Source organism: Sinocyclocheilus grahami, unplaced genomic scaffold (assembly GCF_001515645.1).
Source record: "Sinocyclocheilus grahami isolate Dianchi unplaced genomic scaffold, SAMN03320097.WGS_v1.1 scaffold88.1, whole genome shotgun sequence".
Taxonomy (NCBI): domain Eukaryota; kingdom Metazoa; phylum Chordata; class Actinopteri; order Cypriniformes; family Cyprinidae; genus Sinocyclocheilus; species Sinocyclocheilus grahami.
In genome coordinates, this window is record NW_015505267.1 from 179,211 (window position 1) to 202,312 (window position 23,102).

At 37.6% G+C, this 23,102-nt stretch overlaps 1 protein-coding gene across 1 annotated transcript in view; it reads right to left on the minus strand.

Moving 5' to 3' along the window:
- LOC107587012 (cadherin-13-like) overlaps window positions 1–23,024 on the minus strand; it is a 171,739-nt gene extending 148,715 nt beyond the window's left edge. Inside the window, exon 1 of the mRNA XM_016274605.1 lies at window positions 22,854–23,024. Within this exon, the coding sequence (XP_016130091.1) occupies window positions 22,854–22,898 (45 nt within the window). The 5' untranslated portion in view covers window positions 22,899–23,024. The remainder of the gene's footprint in view (window positions 1–22,853) is intronic.
- Between the last annotated feature and the right edge of the window lie 78 nt (window positions 23,025–23,102).

The window sequence follows — 23,102 nt, forward strand, 5'->3', positions numbered from 1 at the left end:
AAAAGGGTTGAGTAGTTCTTTGCAGTTATTTTATCCTCATCTGGTGAGACCGGATGGCTGTGAGGTACGAGGCCAAGACAAAGATAATACGCAGACAAAAAGCAAAGGGAATTATTACGCTGAATACCTCTAAATCATAGTCAGGATGGGAGTCAACCTAATGAAACCAGGCAAGATACAGATGATTCTCAGCTAATGATTCTCAGAGTCCAACAGGGTACTAAAGAATGTGGAAAATATTGATAAACTAAAGTATTGTACTGGCTTTTTATCACTTAATGAAATCAATACACTTACACAACTGACTGACTGATCACTTAAAATAGATTGATTGTTGTGAATAAATTGACTGAACTTGTAACAACTAACATTACCTCTAAAGCTTTATAGACCAGGGGTTTTCAAACATGTGGTTCCCTCTAGGAGATCGGCTGAAAGTTTAAGTGAAACTTAATACACATAGGCCTATATACGCACACACTACCAGTAAAAAGTATTTTATGCTCACCAAGGTTAATTTATTTGATCAAAACAGAGTACAAATACATTAAGAACAGTAATATAGTCAAATACTACAATTTAAAAAGAATTGTTTTTGATTTAAATATATTTTAAAATCTTACTTATTCATGTGATGGCAATTTATGTCACAAACATTTTGAACAGCAAAAACAGTTTTCAACATTAAAAATAAAATGAGCATAATTGAGCACCAAGATTTTAAAAACAATTATAAATGCTGCATTGTTGAGCATAAAAGACTTCTTTCAAAAGGTCTTTAAAAACATTATATATATATACCTTATATAACTTTTGACTGGTATTATTCAAAATGTAAAAATTATTTATGTATAGCAGAAATATTAAATGTTTATTAATTTGAAAAATGTTTAATGAATTTTTTGTATTAAATGAAATAAACATATCTAGAATGCATATTACAAACACATTCCATCATTGACCTAATTAATGCATTTTGGTATTGCTTAATTTGTGAGGGATGCATGTAATACTGCCTTAGAAATTGCATCAGGAATGTCTAGAATGCCTTAAAAAAGCCATGTTTTGGAAGTATTTTAATGATCACTAGTGATTTTACCCCTACAAGACATGCTTACACGTGTGCTGCTATTTTCTCCTGTGACTCTAATTTCTTATCTCTCATGGTTGAGTATATTGTAGTATAGTTCGCTCGGAGACACAAATATAAAGTGAAAAGAGCTTCAAAGTCTCTCTAATAAAGCACAGCTTTGAGTGGAAGCCTTTGCTCTCAGGCTATGCAGAAACCTTCTTTTTGCCATAGTAACCAACTGCTCTGTGAGTGTTCTTATCCGTAAGGACGATGTTTGAACTGGACAGGTGGGCACCACGATACAATGATTACAGAGGTCAGTGAGATGTAGGAGTGGGAGGACAGAGAGAATGGAGGACAACAAAAAAAGCAGTGAAAATGAAGAGCGAGACGCAAGGGTTAAGGACATTCACGGGAGTGGGTGGTTTTGGCAGAACATGCCTTAATAAAAACGCCAGGGGAACCGACAATGAAGGGGGAATTGAGATAAATAATTGTTTTATTTTTATATATGCATTTTTTCCCCCACAGCGCGTAACAGTTTGAGAAATGATGGACTCTAATTGGCAGGCAGTCCAAGAGTATGTGTCAACCAACAAATGAAAACGTACCCAGTATTCAAATGGTGTTAAATATGAAGAGCTTATAGACTGAAAATTGATACGAATGAGAAAAACATTCTCTACATGTCAGTGTTTCAGCAAGCTTCTTTGCTATTTTCTAAGTAGTGTCAACTGCTCACTCTTTTTAAAAGAAAAAGGCACATTACTCAGATGCTCAGATGTTGTCTTTTCAATGTAGCATCACTTCTGAGATTTTATGTTGACCTCACGAAGGAAGGATGAATAAAGCTCAAGGGAAAATCATAATTTATATGCCAAAGACATACACATCACCTTGGTTACTGCTTGCAGTCTTATTTTCATAAGACACTCTTTTATCCATAGATATATGTTTTTATTGCTCCATATGTGTTTTTCTCACTGCTTACTGGAAAATCATCAGCTTATATCCCTGAAAAGTCACCTTCAGGAAGAATCTTCAACAGCTTCACTCTTCATTTGCTTCTTACAATCAAAGAGTTGCCAGACTACAGCTTTGCTACAATGTGACACACATTACAGTAATTGTCCGTGAAGAGGCTAAGTGCTGTTTATATTTATATTCTTCTCAACACCTAATACGGGACTCAAAGGACTGGAGCTCAAACTTGGCTGCATAGAGATGCTAAAAACCCAGACACACTCCAGACTCTCTTACAGTCTAATCAGCAATCCCCTTGGACCGTCCTTTCACACCGGCCTAACTCTGTAACATGCTCTCTTTCTGTTTTCCCCAACACATACACACACAAGATTCACCTTACCTGACCTCTTCTCTGGGATAGGAGGGTAACCATCTCCCTGTGGAATTCCATTGCTCTTTCCCAGTGGCCAGAAGTCTCATCAAACCTCAGAGACCCTGTCTATCTGCCTGCTTACAAACACCAGGATTTCTCTTGGATGTGTTTGTGCTGTCTTGTCTTTTTCCAGACAACCATTTGAAGGAGTGCCACAGGGTGCTGAACTGGGTCCCTTTGGAATTTCTCTTGACAGATCCCTCAAGCACCTTTTCCCAGTAAACAGACATTCCTGAGATCTACAAGGAAAACCCCAAGTGAATACTACTGGATCTCTGACTTCCAAAATTAAACTTGTTGGCAACATCATTACATCTCAGCACAATTCATAGGCGCTTGATTGTAACACTGGTAAAGAGTTCACCCAAAAATCTATTTCACTCACACATCTTATAAAAATAAATAAATAAATAACATATTGAACCTTGAATAAATAAAAATAAATAAATCATGTTTAATTTATTAATAATAATAATAATAATAATAATAAAACAAAAGGTACCATATTTATAATTATTATAAATATTTAATTATTATTATTATAAATATTTTTTACCTGTATTCCTGTACTTGACTAACATACACACGTATGAATTATTGTATAGCAAACTGTAGTAATGAAATCACGTTTCTTCTAGTTAATATACATTTTAATAAGTCAGCGCAATTTCTATAAATGTAAACATCAAAACTCATTTTAAACTGTAAGTCTTCCCCTCTCTCTATAGCCCACCAATGCACATCTCTCTCTCAGCCTAGACTCCTGCATCTTTAAAGCATGAAGGCCCTTCTAACAGCACCGGAACTGATAAAATACTGAGTCTTTATGCAGCCATGCACCAACTCAAACACGAGTGTGATTTGTTATTCCCTGTGGCGGGGCTGACTATTAGCCCTGTGCTCCTGTCATTGCGATAAAAACCACAGCAGAAAACAATAACGAGAGAGGAACATCAAATAGCAGCATGTTTTTTTCATTAATCTCCCTTCTCAAAAACATTTGAAAAAGACGACAAAGTGAGAGGTGCTGTCTCAATCAGTGCATTTCTATTCCATTCCTCTGCAGAAAAAGACTCCATTGGATTAGCAGCTAATCCATTTGAGTTATGCTAACTTGATGACTCCACATGCATGATTTTATCCAACGCATCGAATTTGCATTCTACTAAAAATGCATTAGGTATAGCCACTGTGTCACCTGTGAGACTGGTAATAGCACAAGAAATAAAGCCCATTAGATTAATTGTATGGTTGTCCCTCTCATAGTCAATCATTCTAGGAATTCTGACATTCTTATAATGTAAAGCAACAGATTTAGTCATATCAGTGCAAATTGAAGCTGATAATATTAGCACTGATCTGAAAGATTTTATATGGCATTCCATTTATTAAAAAAAAAAAAGGAATAAGTGAGTAATACATTTCAGAAGTGATCCAGTAAAAGGCAGGGTTGCTTTTCAATTTCCAAATCAATTCCTGAATCAAACAAGGTAAGAAACAGAATGCAGAACTACAAATCAAATTTTAATGTTAATTCAAATAAATTCACATGACAGCAACTAAAAAAGAAAAATTTGTCAAGAATGTTGAATGCTGGCTTGAAAAGGCCTTGTTTGCCAGTTTTGATGGATGAATTCTGACTTTTTCCCAACCGTGATACTAAGTCAGAGGTACAAAAGATGGATTTAGCAGTCCAACACTGCTAACACTCCTCTGAAAACAAATACATCCTTCAAACTTTATCTTTGTCTTGTTGGTCAACCATAAAACCAAAAAATCAACAGCAAGCCAGAGGAAAAAGCATTTATTGACAAAATGTTTCTCTCTCTCTCTCTGGAAACAAATGCAATGGTCTCTGAAAGACGACACATCATCAGCCTCATATCCTCACAGCTTATGTGGTCGAAACGCTTTGACTATCTAATCAACATTATAAGTGATGAGTCAAATATGGATGGAAAGCATGACTAAAGGTGAATAAAAACAATCAATGTGGAGGCCTTATAACAACACCATAATGAAAAGAGTATATCTCATTTGGGCTTTGGATGCCTTCCCAAATACACCAGTGCTATGTGAATTTAGCAAATCTGTGCAGGAATTATCCTAATCTCTGTGCTAACACACATTTAAGTAGATAGCAAGGTAAATTACTTGGAGGAAGAGATGTAAACTGAAGTAAGGTGGCAAAAATGGAAAACAGGCTAAATCCAAGTTTCTTACAAACACACAGTTTTTCACTTCATAAGATGCTAATGGATGGACTGGAGACATGTGGACTACTGTGAATTATTGTGATGCTTTTATCAGCTGTTTGGACTCATTCTGACGGCACCCATTCACTGCAGAGGATCCAGAGGATCCAAACAAACTCATCTACATCTTGGATGGCCTGAGTGTGAGTACATTTTCAACAAACTTTGATTTTTGGGTGAACTATTCCTTTAAAGGGTTTTTTTTTTTGCCACTATAGCCATTATTCTTTTATTTAAACTCTTTTTGCATGGCAAGGTTCCAGTCAGAAGTCAAAATGTCCCCAATTGCTGCATTTTTTGTGCTCAGGTAAAGAGTTGCACATGGATTTATTTCAGTGCTGTCACTTGTATGCTTGCCTCCGGGCAGCATGGATAGATGACCTTTCTCCAACTTCAAAAAAAAAGGAAAAATGAAGGAGTGGTCAGGCTATTTCTTTTCCCCCCTAGCTCTTACTTTAACTTCCAAACAGTTAGAGAAAGTCCAGAATACCCTCTTAATAACCATCCGGTCTGCGATATAAATATTCATTGCCTCCACCAGATTGTCTTTCACCCTGCATAGCTAAAATGGTAGGTAAATCTGTGGCTGAGAGATGTGCCTGTCAGGAACCATTGCAGAGCCACAATTCACCTTCCCCAATCAAGCTTTCTGCATATCACCTGCAGGCGGTCATACAGGAGAAATATTCCCCCTGTATAACCTCTGCCTTTTTTCTTACTTCTCTTTTTTTTCTCTATGCCTTCAGTATATTTTCACTTACAAAAATCCACAGTAATACCAAGGTCTCTTTTGTATATATATATGTCAATACCACTGTATTCTTAGAAGTACTATGTACTTCTAAGAAATATATGCCATTTCTTCTAAGAAAAATATGCCATTTCTGCACAGTACTTTTTGAAAGGATCTTCTATATTTTTACCTACATATTTGTTCTAAATGTCTTTTTCTGCACCAGCGCTAAATGTTGAGGAGCAACTCTGGACGGGACAAAAATACAGGTACAAAAGAAAAACTGAAAAAATTAGTCTCTTTTTTGGAGTAATGATGCTGTGGCTCAGTTTTTCGGGATGGTGAAGTGGAATCCAGAGGCATTTAATGAAAACACACAGGAACGTGACCTCTCAGCTACACGTAAACACGGCTGAGTAAACAGGTCATTAAGAAAATAAAGCAACTTTCTTTATTCTGTCAGATGCAGGAGCGAGGGATTAATGACCATGGAGTAGGCGCAGTCACAGACACTGTTCCCACAAGCCTAAAAATAACAGCCACAGACATCTAGAGAATCTCTCACCCTGGACATGTTTAATGGCCATTGTTTCTGATGCATTAAGCCACATGGGCTAAAGAGGCTCCAAAATGTCTCCTCGGCAATTAGGAGACTATGGATGCCACGAGCAACAACTTGGTCTAGCCCTAATCCAAAGCAACTAGGCAAAATGCTTTTCTAAATACACATTTACCACATAAGCCAATTAAAGAAGGATGCCAGATTTGGCTACATACAATATAATGATCAGTGTTGTTATTATTAACTAAAACATTTTTTTATTGAAAAAGCTAAAAATCTAATAAAATATAAATATTAGATGAAAATGTAAACTTAAACTATAAATGTTGAATAGAAATATTTAAAAGAAAACGTCTCAGGTTACTTATGTAACCATGGTTCCCTGAGTAGGGAACGAGACACTGCGTCCTCGAGGGGTCGCTATGGGGACCGCCTCGTCGTGACCCGGGTCTGAAGCATACATTGAAAAAACACCAACTCGTTGGCCGGCGACAGCCATGACGTCACTACCGGTGCGACTCCAGTATAAATCGGCGCCGGGAGCTACACATCATTCACTTCTTCGTCTGAAGCTTGCGTCCGCAGCATGGCAAGAAACCTAGAGGACGCAGTTCGAAGTTCCCATGAAAGGGAACTACTACTAAAAATGACAAAAGCACATCAACACTAATAGTTAAACAAAATGAAACTAAAAATAAAAAGCCAATTCAAAATATTAATAAACAATACAACAGTATATTAATAGGACTGACAGTGATCTGACACTGAGTCGCACCAGAGAGCTCCACCCATTCTGAAATTTCATTGGACTGAAGAACAGATCATCATGTTTATTAAACAAGTCAAATTCTGTCTCATCCAATGGCATGAGTTTAGGGTGGGACTAACTGATTGACTTAAAGGAAGACACACGGTGCGTTCCAAATGGGATATATCGCCCTCCGAAGGGCACTTCGGAGTAAAAACAATCATGGCCGCCATATTGAAGGGTCGTTCCAAACCGAAGTGCTCAAACCTTGCCACTTCAATGGGCCTTTCGGAATGAAGGATTTCGAAGGGAACAACTGATGGACACTTCGGGCTCCCATAATCCTTTGCGCAGATTCTTTGCATGATGCCGGCACCTCCGTGTGAGGAACAGTTGTTTGGTCCCCTACACCCTTCAACCCTTCGAAGCTCTCACTCCGGAGGGTAAACCCTTTGAAGGGATTAGGGCATAGGGATGAGCCCTTCCGAATGGAACGCAGGGAGGGTTGACTACAGGAAGTGCAGTTGGAGATATTGGAAAATCTGTTAGGAGACAATCATTTCTTGGTGCCACTATGGCACAAAACTTACACACTTCACCTTTAACAATTCAACTTCCTTCACAATTTTAAATATCATCTCCTGTTTAACATCCCCAAAAAATACTATATAACAGCCAAGACATACTGACATACATAATGTCTCTCATTCTAATTACACGTACAAGTGCTTCTGCAGTTGCTCGGCTTAATCCAAATTCATTAAGAGATACCAAAAATACAGCCAGCGGATGAAAGTGGCACAAACACATGCCCACATTCACCCACACACAGACTCTGCCTGTAAAACTCAACAAGGAGCTGAGGGTCACAAACAACAGGGCATACGGTAACAGCTGGAAATGCCACTGGCATTTTTTAAAAAGGCATACAATGACAGCTGTGTCATTATTTGGTCACTTCAGGACACAATCATGTGCCCACCAGCCCTGCAGCCAACAAACCAAACCAGAGCCATTCGGTGGGTGGTACAACAGCTGTGTCGCCCCCAGATACTTTTTTTGGTAAAAGACTAAATGTTCATTGAGCAGATTCCGATTTAGACTGTCTATTATTGTAAGATTTAGAGTGTCTATTATTCCTTCCTCACTTTTTACATGCTGAATGGATGTCAGTAGGGTATGATGACTCAGAGGGGAATGTCTGTCACAAATGCAGAAATCTGCAGATTGGTAAGGTCTCTGAAAGACACGAGAATGCAAAACAAGGTTTAATTGGGAGAGATTAATGCAACATTGAGATGACAGAAGTTTTTGTTCGTGAAGCATACGGTGAATGTGTTCGCTCCATCGATCAAATGTGGAAAATCAGAAACTGAGCATTGTGGTTACACACAGCAAACCTGGCAAAGTTTAATTGCCGGCAACACAAGAATTCACACATCCATCTGCGCAAGGCTAAATTAGTTACAGAGTTCATTGTTTGAAGATGTGCAATGAAGGTTAACTTTCACTTTGTCTGACAATCAGCCCATATTTGCCTTGTTAAGCAAACAGGACCCTGTGGCATTTCAATGAGAATTGGGTGAGGATGATATTTTGTTCCCGGCCGGGCTATCCGTCCCGTATTCTATTAACATCATCATGACACGCCTAATTATCTCCCATTGATTCAGTCGAAACGCAGAAGGATAAACAATCTCGGATGATTGGTTAAATTGTTGGTGTTTGTACTTTGGGAGTCTTGACAGTTGACAGAGGCCGTGACACGTGCCATTCGTATCGCCGGAGCGAGATGGAAAGATGCTGCTAACGGTCTAGCTCTTGCGACACATGGACAGTATGATAGCTGGCAAAAAGAGAGGTGGGGATCAGCCTGTCTATGTGGATCCAAAAGAGCGTAAAATTGCGTTCAGTAAAGCGTGTAGGATATGACAGTCAGGACATGAAATTCTAATGAAAACCAAATCTAATGCAATGCATATTTTCAGGAATCCCACCTACACAATCTAAACTTTGCAGATGGGCTTGCTCAAACCAGGTAATCACATGTGCCTCTGAGTCTAGAGGGAAACAGGAAAATCTGAAAAACATTGTCAAATATTGTACACTGCAAATACATGTGTTCAGAGTGCATTTTCAAGACAGGAGAAGGGTCCGTATAACGCTTTACAAATCAATTTTCAACTGTTTGGTTTAGTCTGTAAAACAGTCCGCGGTCACACCCCTGTGCTAATGGTACAGCCCACAGCTCAAATTGCAAGAAAAAAAGAAAAATAGAAAATTGTTTAGATTTCATTGATTCAAACGATCATTTCTGAAGTCACAATTTAGCAAAAGTAAAATTGAAAAACGATGAGAAAATAGCAATTATTAATTTATGAAGTAACTGGAAAAAAAAATAGAATTTGGATTAATTTTTTTTATTTTTGCATTTGCTCCATATGGTCTGAAAATTTAATTGTGAAGTGTTACACGGACCGAGAAGCCCAGATATCACTAATATCTATTTGTGTATGGTCCGAGTATTCTCTATACTGTAAGGACCAAATTCCCCCACAAGGAGAGTAAAACCTGAAATTTTTTACATTGCGGGGACAACATTTCAGTCCATGTGAGGAAAACAGCTTATAAACCAATACTAAATCATACAACAGACTTCAATTAACTCTGGGTCTGTCGCCAAACACATTAGGTCATTTGATGCAAAGTCCTGCCTATTTTAAAAAAGTCACCCAATCAACAGTCAGGAAAAAAAACAATGATTAAGAGACTTATGACCAACTTTTTTTTCCATAGCACAATATAGCTATAGCAATATAGCTTTTCATAAGGTTATATGCTGTATACTATACACAATGTACTCTATCTAGTGTATGAATTTTAGAAGGGTAGAGCTGTCTCAAATGGATCAAAAAGGTTTTTTACATGAAAGCATTCACCATTTTCTACTGTCAGAAATTACATTTCAAATTAAATTTATTTAAAAAAAAAAAGAAAAGAAAAGAAAGTCTAATCTTTAAGCAATCACTTCAATCTATGGTCCATTAAAAAAAATCAATAGACTCCTAGTGAAACATGGCTTCAATGGATCTCTCTTGGCAGTGCATAAAAAAAATTCTAGCATGCACATTTACATTAAAGCAATTCCCATTAAAGATCTTAGCTTCCTTTTAATAGGAACATTTGTTTTCCGCTCTAGATATGTGTGAAGTTCAGACAATCTTAATTTGCACTTCAGTAGTGATGTTTGGTTCATCAAGCGAACACAAAGGATTCTTTGTACTTGTCACTTGTTTACCTGTCAGTAAAAACAGAGAGATGCTTCTGAAGTATGCAGAGTCCTTACTTTAATACTTTATTAAAAGTACATCCATTCTACTTTATTTCAAGGTCTAATGAGGCCTTCACAGCGCTGTCAGCTCTTTCAAAAGTTTTGATTATAAAGCCTTCGCAGAAACTAATCTGTGCCTCCAGGGACTTTATGTGACTGGGTTGAAGACATAAAGAGACAGATGCACAGAGAAAGTAGTAGTATATGGAAGAAAGACACCGCACCATGCTGCGTGTGCATGTGGGTGACAGGTTAAGAGGATGAGGGCCAATTGAGGGCACATTTAAAAGTGTCTGTGTGTTCCCTTTCAACCATCCACAACAATAGCAGCCTTTCCCAAAATAGCCCCGCAAAGCCGCTTGAACACAGAGATTTTTTTGATACGCTAATCGACAAACGCTCCCTGCCACATCAACATCATGCCAGTTTTCATTGTGGAGCAGAAAATGTTGCTCAGGATAGAGGATTTGTCTTCTTTTCTTAGAAATGCTTCAAAGAACGTTGGGTCTTTATGAGAGAGGAGCTTAGAGCTCAGAGTACAGTGTAGGGTGTTTCATTCTCTCCAATTATGTCCCTGAAACATTTCTTCTCCTTTTCACTGCTAATGTATGTGCAGATCTAAAGACATGGATAAACCAAACATGCTTCTGCACTGAAAGCATGGCTGTATGCACTTCATCAAAGCTATAGTAATAAGTAGTCAAAAGTATAGTCAAAGTTTTTAGGCTGGTCTGCCTCAGTGGTCTAGCAGCACTCAAAAATCAAAGTGATAGTGAAGGACATCAAATAAATTAAGGCTTTATAGAAGCCAAGAAACAATTCCGGTGAAAAGCTTAAGTTTAACATTTTTTAATAATTAAAAAAATGTGCAACAAAATACACTTGACTTGCTGTGCTGAACAAATAAAGCTAAAGAGGTGACTAAATTCGCTCTGGTATGTTGTTGTAAAATGCCGTGAAGAAAAAAAAACTCAAGGATGAGGCATTGATTGCATTTTCAGTGACGCAGTTGAACCTTAGCCCTCAGAAGAAGAGACAAGCCTTGGAAAAAAGCCCATTCTTCTTACTCAACAGCTCCATCAAGTACAATAAATTCGAAAGTCTATCTTACAGTAACTCTAACCAAGGCCATCAAGTCAGCTACACTGAACACCTGCTGATCTTCTTCTAAACAAATACATTGCTTAATCTGCATTCTTACAGAACTCTAGCAAAGAAATTCACTCAGAGGCACTTATGCTCACCTGTCGTTTTTTTGGGGGGGTGGCAAGCAGTGTTCCTTCAGAATTGCTGGCACTATATCGCCATCTATACGGTGGGAGTGAGTACTGAGGGTGTTTCAGAGTGGGGGTTGGGAGAGGTGATTGCAAGACAGAGATTGATTTGCCCTCTCTCAGATGTGGCACTTAGCTGAGGCGATCTGCTGTGAATCACGGCAAATTAAAGAAAACAAAGCTAGCCACGCTTTGGAAATAAGCACGGCAAAGAGAGGGAGATGGAGAGAGAGCTGTGGAACCTGATGTCCCTTCACGTCTCTGCCAGTTACCTAAGTCCTCTCTGAGACACAGCTCTAGAGAAGGGGAGAAAGGTGTTAGTCACAGCCCAGCTGAGGTTCAGGCTCTCCTTCAGGAATGTGTATATATAATATAGGGAGGAGATCAATGCAAAATAAGACAATATAGGATTACAGTTAAGGTAGGGTTTAGTTGGCTGATTTGATCTCCCGCAGTCAATGCAAAAACAGCAACGAGCCAAGATGAAGAAGATCAAAGCGTTCAATATCACCGTCCAATTAGATTATGTGGGGAGGAAAGCAATCTATCGTTTTAGATAGGGATGACTTTTATGAAACGGATTTTTAAGGGTTAATGGGGATGTGTAAAAAGACATCTTTTCAAAATCGACAAGTGAATGGGAAATTGCCTTAAATGACTAGTCGATTAATCGTTCTTAAAGAAGAACTGAATAATTAGGCTGGTTTCGGGTTCACCTGACCCCGATTGGAAGTTTATATAAGACACATTCAGCTACTAGGAGAGCAATCGACTGGAACAGAAACCAGCGGCCTATAGTCGTTGTTTTAAAAGTTAGCCTATTTTTAGCTTGGCAAGCTGTTTAAAAAAGGCGAGATGCAAAAACAGTACAAAATACAACAAAGTGACCAGAGTGGCAGTGAGGGGGATGAATTTGAAGACCGTTTTTGAGAGGGTTTTATGCCGCAAACAGTCTAACAGGTAAAGCACAATATGTGGCTAGCATGCTAATAAAAGCAATGATTGTAAAAAATATGAAAACTTAAAAAAAAATGTTTTAATCTGGATAAACTATTTGATCTCACTAATTACAATGTTAGGTATCTCCATATGGGGGGGGGGGACTAAAATTAAGAAACAATTTTAACAAATCACTAATTAATCTTTCTAATTGTGCTGCTTAAAATTTTTGTGAAAACCAAGATACTTTTTTTCAGGAGTCTTTGATGAAGGATGTTCAAAAGAGCAGTACTTATTTTAAATATAAATCTTTGTAACATTATAAATGTCTTAACTACTTTTAATCCATTTTATGCTTCTTCTTAAATAAAAAAATATTAATTTATACACACTTACAGCCTTACTGGCCCTAAACCTTTGAACAGTACAAAAATTGAATCATCACTTCAACTTATCGCTCTTGTGTTAAGGAAAAAGTTGCTTGTGTCATGTCAATAAAATATTATTAAGCAGAGAATATCTAGAAAAATATTTACTATGGACATATCAAAGACATAATTTCCATGACTTTTTCTGGTCTGGAAAACATTTTTCACCTAATATTTCAATTTTTTTATTTGACTATGAGATCCACATATTTATGTGCATAAATAAGAATAGTTTGAATCATTCACAGGTTAAATTTGGTCTTAACACAGGGATGAAACGGAGCTTGAACTATGAAAGACGGAAAGACCAGAACAGCGGTGGTCAGGACTGCAGGGGACATCCTGTCTGCTTATCACAAATCAGATCCCTGCCTTCCATTTATCTCTGTTCCTGTCATCAATCATATCCAACAGCAAGCATCTTTCTAAAGGAACACACACACACACACACACACACACACACACACACTGGAGAACATTTTTCTGCCATTATTCCTACCATTACTATTCTCTAGGTCCCCTTTAATACACAATGAAATTGTGCCACATAAGCATCTACAGATAAACACGTATCATGTTTACCGTGACATTCGGCTGTTCTCACTGTTAAATCTGTGTACGTGTGCATGTCTCTGATACAAATCCCCATATTGCCTCTGGCTCCACAGGTCACCGTGCACAACACACAGAGTCGCACAAACTCCACACATGATACCATTCAATTAATTACTGCTTCCAACTAGTGAGTTGGAAATCCAGTGTCACAGATAAAGCCATCCGTGTTTACAGTATGAGTCACTGCAATTATATTTGGATTGGCTAATGCAGGCTAGGCCGTCTGGGTGGTTTTAGATATTCCGAAAGAAAATATTCCAGCAATAATTGACTATGAATCAATATGCAAATATAGGAATATTATATAAAATTTCCACTTCTCTCAGAGGGACGAGGTGGTCCAGGGACATTTCGCAGGCCTGGCATGTCACACGGTGTGTTTGAGAAGTGGATTAGAAGATCCAGGCTTTTGAGGCTCTCCTCACATTTATCTGCCTGACGGAGGGATGATCTATGCAAACAGAGAAGAGATAGACAGGGACAGAGAGAAAGAAGGGCGCTAGGGATGGATAGAAGAGTTCTGAAACTAGAGGACTGACAATATGAGATCTCTTTCTGCTAAATCAATGTTTGGGGGACTCTAATGCAACTATTGCACTCAAAATGGAGCAAACTTGAACACAAGCAAGCTTTCATTTTCCCCAGATTGTCACTGTCTCTAAATCAGTTCTATTCAGTGTAATGAGTTGGAACTGCTGATTTGGTCTTGGTTAAAATGAGCGAGCAGCTCTGGGACATATCGTTGTCTTTAATCTCTATCTTTGCTTCCATCTCAAAAATGGATAGTTCAGCCAAAACTGAAAATTATGTCATAATTAATTCGCCCTCTTGCTGTTACAAATCTATTACTTTAATTTTGTTGACACAAAACACAAAAATGGATACTTTGAAGAATACTCTGGTCAGGGCTTGAAATTAACTTTTTTGCTTGGTAGCACTGGTGCTCCCAACTTCAAAAAGTTAGGAGCACCAGCAAAAATTTAGGAGCACTACAACTACAAATTATATATTAACAGATTGTATCCTTACATTCTTAACTTTAATGGAGATTTTGTATTGGTTAATATTAGCTGTCAATCTCTCAGTCACTGCTTTCCGCTAACTACCGCGAGAAAAGGAAAGGGCTGAAGAAGAGAGAAAATGAAAAGAACACTGACAGATTTATTTTGTAAATAACCTAAAGTTAAGCTCTTCTTTGCCGAGGGTTAGGATGGTGTATGCAGTGTTAAATTTTACATTCAGCTGTGCGAGTTGCACCGAACGACTGGCAGCTAGGGGTGTGCGATATTGACAAAAAATGATATCTCGATATTTTCTGGGATTTTATCGATAACTATAATTTGACTGAGTGTTACTGTGCTGATATCTTAAGGACTACAGTGGACAGCTGACTCCTAAAATTTTTTATATTCATATTCTGTGTGGTGGTCAGTTCACAGCAGTGACAGAAATTAATCTTTTCCAATAAGTTTAAATAGATTTTTACCTTTTATGGTCATTTTTACTAAAAATCTAAAAGTGTGCATTATCATTTATCACCCTTAAGTCAAATTCTTATATTTAATCAGTCAATTATAATAAGACATTTGGGCTGTTATCAAGCAAATGAAAGTATCAATCAACAAAATTCATCTTTGCAATGCAGAGGAAACACAGAAGCTGCATCTGAAATGGATTTGCACACTGATTAATGCAGGACATGAATGCATTTAGCCTGCAGTTACACATGCATAAATAATATTTTAATATTGTAAACATAAAACGTTGAATACTGATATTTGAAATATTTGAAACTTTAAATGTGAAATTAAAACTGCCAGCAGGTGGCAGCAAGTCACTGTTAATAAGTAGTCATTGCGATTGAACCGAATCATTTGACGAATTATTCATTCAGGAACGAAACACCCTCATGTTGCTCAGAGACGCAAAACAGCGCTGTGACTGTGCTTGGAATTATTTTTGCTGGCAAAATAGAGCAAAAAGAGGAAATATAGTGTCTAAAACGTAAGTCTCTTAATATTAACTTATAAAATCAATATCACATTTGTAATCGGGCTGATTTTTGGAGGAAACAGCACTCTTCTTGTGATATTGATATTATATCAGGGATAGGCAACGTCAGAGTGCCGCTGTCCTGCAGAGTTTAGCTCTAACCCTAATCAAACACACCTGAACAAGCTAATCAAGGTCTTCAGGATTACTAAGGCTACAGACAAGTGAGGTTTTTTTCAGGGTTGGAGCTAAACTCTGCAGGACATTTTGCCTACCCCTGAACGATATGAAATGATGTAAAGGCCCCATATCTTGAATTTTGTGATGCATTTGAATAGACTGAATTATGCCGTGAAAGAACGCACTCTAAATGCGCACGCGCACTAATCTAACCTAATAGACTTCACGTCATATGCGTGCACTCTCTGTAGGTGTGTTTTGTTTGGATTTGACTTTGCAATATACTTGATAATGTCAAACCGCACATCGTAAAACAACAATTACGAAATGTGTAGATTCGGTGGCGAACGCTGTTACCTGCAAACTCCGTCCCACAGGCTTTACAGTGATCGCAGTGCATAGAACCATTTTCATAGCGGAGCCACTAGAAGTCTTTCAACCACTCTCTCCGAAAACTGTACGCCTTCTATTCGGCTGGTGGATCAACATTCACCACATGATCGCTATCACCAGCACCATTATTTGTAACTTTAGGTGGATCACAAAAAATGTCAGTGTTTCTTTTTTTATTTTCTCTCTTCTTCAGCCTTCATTCCCCGCGGTAGTTAGCTCCCTGTCACCTGACAGCGGAAAGCAGTGACTGGGTGATTGACAGCTAATATTAACCAATCTAAAATCTGCATTAAAGTTAAGAATGTAAAGATGAAGTTTAATTGGTTATGTAGCCTAACGTTTCATAGAACGGCAGACAGGTCACCGTATCAACACTCAGAAGGCACATACTCTGAACGTTTTTAGAGAAATTAAAACAGGTCGCACGACAACAATTATATGCACTCGCACAAATGCTCCCAAATATATTTTGAGGTCGCACAGATTAAATTTCGTGAGCATATGCGACCAAAATGGTCGCAATTTCGAGCCTTGCTGGTCTAGTGGTCTATATATCGGCCGATACCTGCCATTTTTCAAATATCGGCATCGGCCGATAAGTTTTTCTATTTGGCCGATGTGTTCGAGGTGGGACTTTTATTTTGAACGGCTGCGGCAGCGTCTGAGCACACAGTGTTCACATTCTCCCTCTTGTTTGCTGTTGTCATTCAGTTTTGACTAATACGGATAGAAGTCTATCTAATAATCAGATAGAACTGTTAAACAAAGGAATTAAAATGTATACAAAAAAAGTATTATAACGATTGCTTTAATATTATTAAAGGCAAACATTATAATACTTTCTCGTTTGCCGTCAGCATTCCGCAAATACGATTTATATCATTTAAACAAATATTTGAATGACTAATGAACATTTAATTTCACAAATCTTGCAGACTTAGTCGAATCTAGTTGAGATCTTGTGAAGTGTGCATGTGACCTGCATGATCGCGTGTTCATTGACAGTCGGTCCTATGGTCCGTGCGAATTGAATATGGACAGGAGTAGAGTTTAGCTTCACTGGAGACGCGCAATCGACAAACTTTAAACTCGTGACTGATTTCAAATTATGCTGCGCTTTATGCATTTGCCCACTGTCATATTCATGTAATTTTCACTGTGGGCTGTATGTAAAATGAGTGTTACCTTGGCTTTATTTGAAAAAATATGATTCCTAATGCACACAAACTTCCCAGAATACTGAGTGCCCTGTTGGTTACAGTGTTTACTTTTTATTAAATATTTATTTATTTGTGAAAAATACTTTGTCTTCTAGAGTATAAGTATGTTTATTTTACACGTTTATTTTTTAATCCATTTTCAAATGATTTCAAATTTCTTAAATATGAATTAAAATAAATAAAATGATATCGGCTTTATATCGGCTATCAGCCACTCTGCTTTCTAAGATATCGGCATCGGTATCAGCTGTTAAAAAAACCCATAAAACGACCACTAATCTGGTCACTCTACACTCTCAGAAATAAAGGTACAAAACTGTTCTGGGGAACCCTTTCAAATGATACTGATATGTACCTTTTTAAGGTACTAATACGTACCATTTAGGGGTTAAAATGGTACAAAGGTGTTTAGCTTTTGTACCTTAGGGTACTGTCCCAGTGGCAGCTTTGTACCTTTTTTTCTGAGAGTGTATGCCATACAATTAAAGTCAGTTGTGACAGGTGTTGTCAAGACCCAAAAAAAGCATCAGAAAAGTATCATAAAACAATTCAAATGATGCATGTATTAAATTACAATTAAATCTCCACTGTAGCATGAAATATATACCTGAAGATGACAACTGGCCAAGAGACACACAGGAACCAATGACATTTGATGGACACCTGTTATCACTGATATCAAATCTGACATGTGACACGTAACAGTGCCATATTTGATTGCAGAGATGCAAAATCAGTATAAAATACATCAAAAATGGCCAGAGATGTGGTGAATTTGAAGACCAAGTCTTTCTGAGAAAGTTTTACAGTGCAAACAGTCAAAATTTCAAATCGCTCATTTGTCATTTATATTTGATTTGAAAACTGGTTCAACCAACCAACCAAATTATATATATATATATATATATATATATATATATATATATATATATATATATATACACACACATATATATATTATTTGGAAAGGAGAAAGGGGAAAAGAGAAAGCAAAAAGAGGAAAAAAGAGAGTACATTTACAGTATACACTGAACCACAATCATAGGAGGAGGACATTAAGAAATTATTTCAGAATGACTGTATGTACAGTATTTATCTGTGAGTATGTGAGCAACTAATTATGAGCATCTTCAAAACTTTTACAGTCTAAGTAGTTAGTGAATTTAACTTCCTGCTGTTCAAGGCCCAGAAAGCTGAACAAATCTTTCCGTTCTGATATCTCTTTACATTGCTCAAGTTTTTTTACTTTAGCGCCTACTCCACAATGTACTGGCTACATATAAGTACAAACACACACATTTTTGCCTTAACAAAAAATCTCAACATTGCTGTGCTTCCGCTCTGTGAGCCAAGTGAAATGTCAGAAGTCAGTGGGCCTTGACTTCTAAGACTCTAGACAAGCACAAAACCACCACAAGAATCATTCTGTAATCACTGATTCTTCACCAACAGCTGTAACCCACAAGCATGCATGACATATCTGCCATGAAGGAAAAAAGGCAAAATCAAACCTAACCTATGCAGCAAAAGCGGTGACATTGGTAGAGGATGGGTAGCGAGTGCAAAGCAGGGTCGACACAGGGAACGATCCATTCAGATCCACTGCAGTGCTAATGACTGGGTGCTCTCATTATCTCCATCATTACCAGACCTTCATTTAGCATATTGTGCTCAACAGCTAGTGCACGAATTAATCAAGATTTCTCACTCTGGTAAGACAAGCTTCCTCCTAATGGCGCACTTCAAACATGAAAGCACGATTCACAGTACAGTCCATCTGCAAGGTTAAATACAAACCAGGCCTCCCAAATTCTCTCTGTGCTTCAGTACATTGTTACCTAAAGACACTGCAAGGACCAGACAGTCAAGTTAGTGTCAGCAGTTCGTCCCTGCTGGTAGATGCAGTAACTACACCATTCTGCAAGCATATTGATCTTTTTTCAAATATCCATTTTTCATACTTTACATTATAACGTTGTAACACCTAAGTTCAGTTTTAACTTTTAATTATTTGATTTTTTTTTACTTTTTTAAGACAAGCTTTTAATATATAATTTTAATATTGGCTGTTTATTGGTTATCGACCATAACATGAAAATAATTACCAGCTTTTTGGTATTGGCCAGAATTTAAATATTGTTGTATCCCAGTGTGGTTTTACTATCATTCAAATACTATTATAGTATTTATTAATATTTATATTTAGCTTTTATTTTAATATTTTTAGTTTTCATTTTCATTTGTTTTTGTTATTTTTATAGGTTTTTTAATTAAATAAAATCTGTTTAGCTTTATTTTATATCAATTTATATATTTTATATATTTAGTTTTAGTATTATTTACTATAATACTATTATAGCATGTATTAATATTTTGAATGAGCTTTTTTATATTCTCAGTATCATTTTAATTTCTTTAATTTGTGCTTGTCACTTTTTATTACTTTTGCTGTTTAGTAATTTTACTTATTTCAGTTAGTTTCTTTTTGTTTTAATGTTTTGTCATCTAATATTTATATTTTATTTTATTTCAGCTTTATTTCAATTAATGAAAATGGTTGTAATAGTTTTAGTTAAAAAATAACATCACTTTTTCTATCCCTAATTTAGGCTAAACTAATTTAGCTACTTTTAATGAATAAAGCAAATATATTCAAAATATCAAAAATATTTTATTTTTCAATGGAAAAAAAGAGATTCCAGTATGACGTCCCATAACACCAATCCAAACATTCCAACCTAATTTAGAGAGCTCCTTGGTGAGGACACCATGCAACCGATGGAACTGGAGCTTAATGCATTTAGAGTAATGCTAACGTAAAGTGAAGGATCTCAACAGAGTACATTAAATTAAAAACTCTTAAATATTTAAGGTGCTTTGCATTTTGCCAAAAAAACTTACATTTCAAGTAAAAATCAAGCAACCCTGTTGCTACCTCACCTCACCATTTGCTATGAAGGGACACTATATATACATGCACTCTGTAGCTGATGATGAGCACCCTAGACACAGAGAGTGGACACAGCTGAAGCCAGCCCTTCTGCATGACTGCCTTTAGGCTTTGCAACTAAAGAGAAAGTGTGATTGTGTGTGCGTGCTTGTGCGTTATGCCCTGGCTGAAGCGATGCGCACCTGTTATCCTTGAAATAAATAGAAATGACACCAGCCTAAAGCAGCACCTCTTTCTCTCATTAAGAGTGATTAATCACAGGAGTAACACATAACTGGCAACGAAGTCCTCAAATGCACACTGTCAATGTCTTGCCACAAGGTCATCAAAGGGGAAAGTGATGCAGATACCAATTCAAAAGCGTTAAGTGTGGCCTATGCAAGATTTAAAGCCAATATGTGCATCCTGGAGCGAACAACATCCGCTCCAAACTTTAAATGGCCAAACTGACTTATCTATTACCTGAGATATTGGACCGCATGTTCCATCCCAAAGAATCTGCACCACTTAGGGATCTTACAGCAAGCAAAGGAAATTATTTTCCCTTCCATTTCTCACTCTCTTTATCCATTTTCTAATGCCGTGCTGGGGGAAACTGGGTAAATATATAAGTAAATAAAATAAAACACAAAAGCAATGGGGGAGAAAGAGCTAAAGATAAATGTCTGCACCTCACGGGTACGGCGCACTTATTCTGAATCATTGCAGCGGCTCGCGACTGCTTAACGTTTCATTTTGGAAACAGGGATTTATAGAGGAAGGGAATTCACAGGCTCCGATACGCAAGGGAAACTTGGCGCCCTACCTGCGCGACTATAAATAAGATCCTTCTCACTTGATCACACACGGAGCCAGAGAGGAAAAAAGGGATTTCGCACTGCTGGCCAGGTAGACAGTGAGGGTGAGATGACCATCTAGAGAGCATCAGAGGCTATAATCTATTTAAAGTGGTTTATTGCAAATGGAAGCCAAACATAGACAACATCTTGCTTACAAGGAATTGTTAAAACGAACGTGCTGTAATCTGTTCAGACTACCTAAGGATTCAAAGCATTGTGATGATTCACAGCTATAAAAGTAAAAGCCTAGTGAAGCATCTGAGAAGAGCTGAAATGTGACTAATGCCTAATAAGTATTAATAATAAGTGTACACTGATAGGTCTCTCAAAGTTCTCAAGGATAAAGTGTCTTTTTTAAAATGTGCACAAAGCCTGGCGCTTTCTGGGTGATAAACAACAAAGAAGGTGTATTTAAATTAAACAGTGAATGCATGTAGCACATGCTGAGGGCATGTGAAGTTATAAACCACCTCACATCCTACTAACTAATCCATAATAGCATTTATCTAACCGAAAACACGTCCATCAAATGCATATCATCTTCAAAGTGCCATTTGATCACGACTTGATGTGTTCGAGCATTATAAATCATATTCTCAAAAAATAATGGCGTTTAATCTGTGAGAGGAAGAACCACCACCACAACACCTGTTGTTCATTATCCTTTACAAGGAATTAACTGTTGAGCAGTGGCTTTCAAATGAGCCATCAACATTTTAAATGCAGGAGGCCATAATGTCTTTTTCACCCCCAACTGACTACCACTGACTATCTAATGCACATGCAAACAACATGACAATATTACCTGTCCATTAGTATTAACAGCCTCAGGAAACCAAAGTCAAAACTAAAAGGCTGATAGATAGCTGGTTATTAGTTGGTGCAAGCAGATCACTGGAGGCTGGTTGACCATCTTCAATGTCCCAATAGCAAGCTTGACCACTGTAGTTCCAATATGGTCATCCAACTTGATCCAGCTAATGACCTCCAGCAATAATGTTTGAAAACACAACTACCGCCTTAAACTGAATAGATTTACTTCTTTACGAGTGAATTTGGCTCCATTGTTTGATTTCAGATAGCTATTTTATTAGTCTTAGTTTGTTAACCAATTTCGATGCTTTAATTTCATCCGTTTGAAGTGATAAACGATTAAAGAGAGACGCAGTCAATCACTTGTATTCGGTTATTTATTAATATTTATTGGTCTCGTTTATTTAGTTTTAAGTGAATAAAGCGGCTCTTTCGTCGTTAATCTCTTGGTTTATTTGTTTGATTGATGTACGTTGATCTTGTTCATTGTTTAAGCTCTCTGTAGTGAGCGGATAATTAATTTAGCCTACCGTTAATTGTTTATTTGTTGGTAAACGGTTTATTTCGTTTTAGCGAACTCAGATGACTAGATAGGCACTGTTTTAGTCTTGAATCGTTTATTTATTCGCTCATTAACGGATTCTTTGCTGTCTTTAGTGAATGGAGAAGGGCTCCGTGAGTCAGCCCGTCGTGTGAATGTCTCCTGATGAAGGGAGCCAAAGGAGCGGACAACTTCAGAGCTGAGCGGAATGTAGATGCGATCTGAGACTGAGTTTGCTCGTGATTTGCACCCACCTGAACCCAGTGCATTAGACTGAATCACACAGTAAACGTTCGTAGAGTAAACGTTCGATGCATCCGAGACATCGCTACTGTGATAAATAAATAGAAATAAATAATAACATGTATACTGATCTCTATTCTGCTTGTCATGGCATTCAGCTTTAAGTATTGTCTCAGTGCAACTCTTTCTGCTTAACGAGTTGTAAAAACATGCAATGCGCTCACAAATTAATTTCACAATTTTCCCGACAATAAATTTATGAAAAAACTAAGATCCAGCTCGAGCGATATTCCTGAACATAAAGGAATGAAACCTCTCGCGCCTACCTGGGAAACGAGGAATGCGATGAAAATGCGGGTCCCGAACTCCATAGTCTCAGATCTGTGGGAATAATGTTCAAAAAAAGATGCTGGTCGGACCAGCGCTGTTCATAATTCCAGAGTCGCGAGAGTAAAGCCCCTCTGCCTCGAGCTGCCAACTTCCCAAATAGAACTGCAGCCTCGTGAGCAGAGCATTGGAGTCCACCACCAATAGATTTATGGGGGGGGGGGGGGGGGTTTTGACACGCGCAGGAG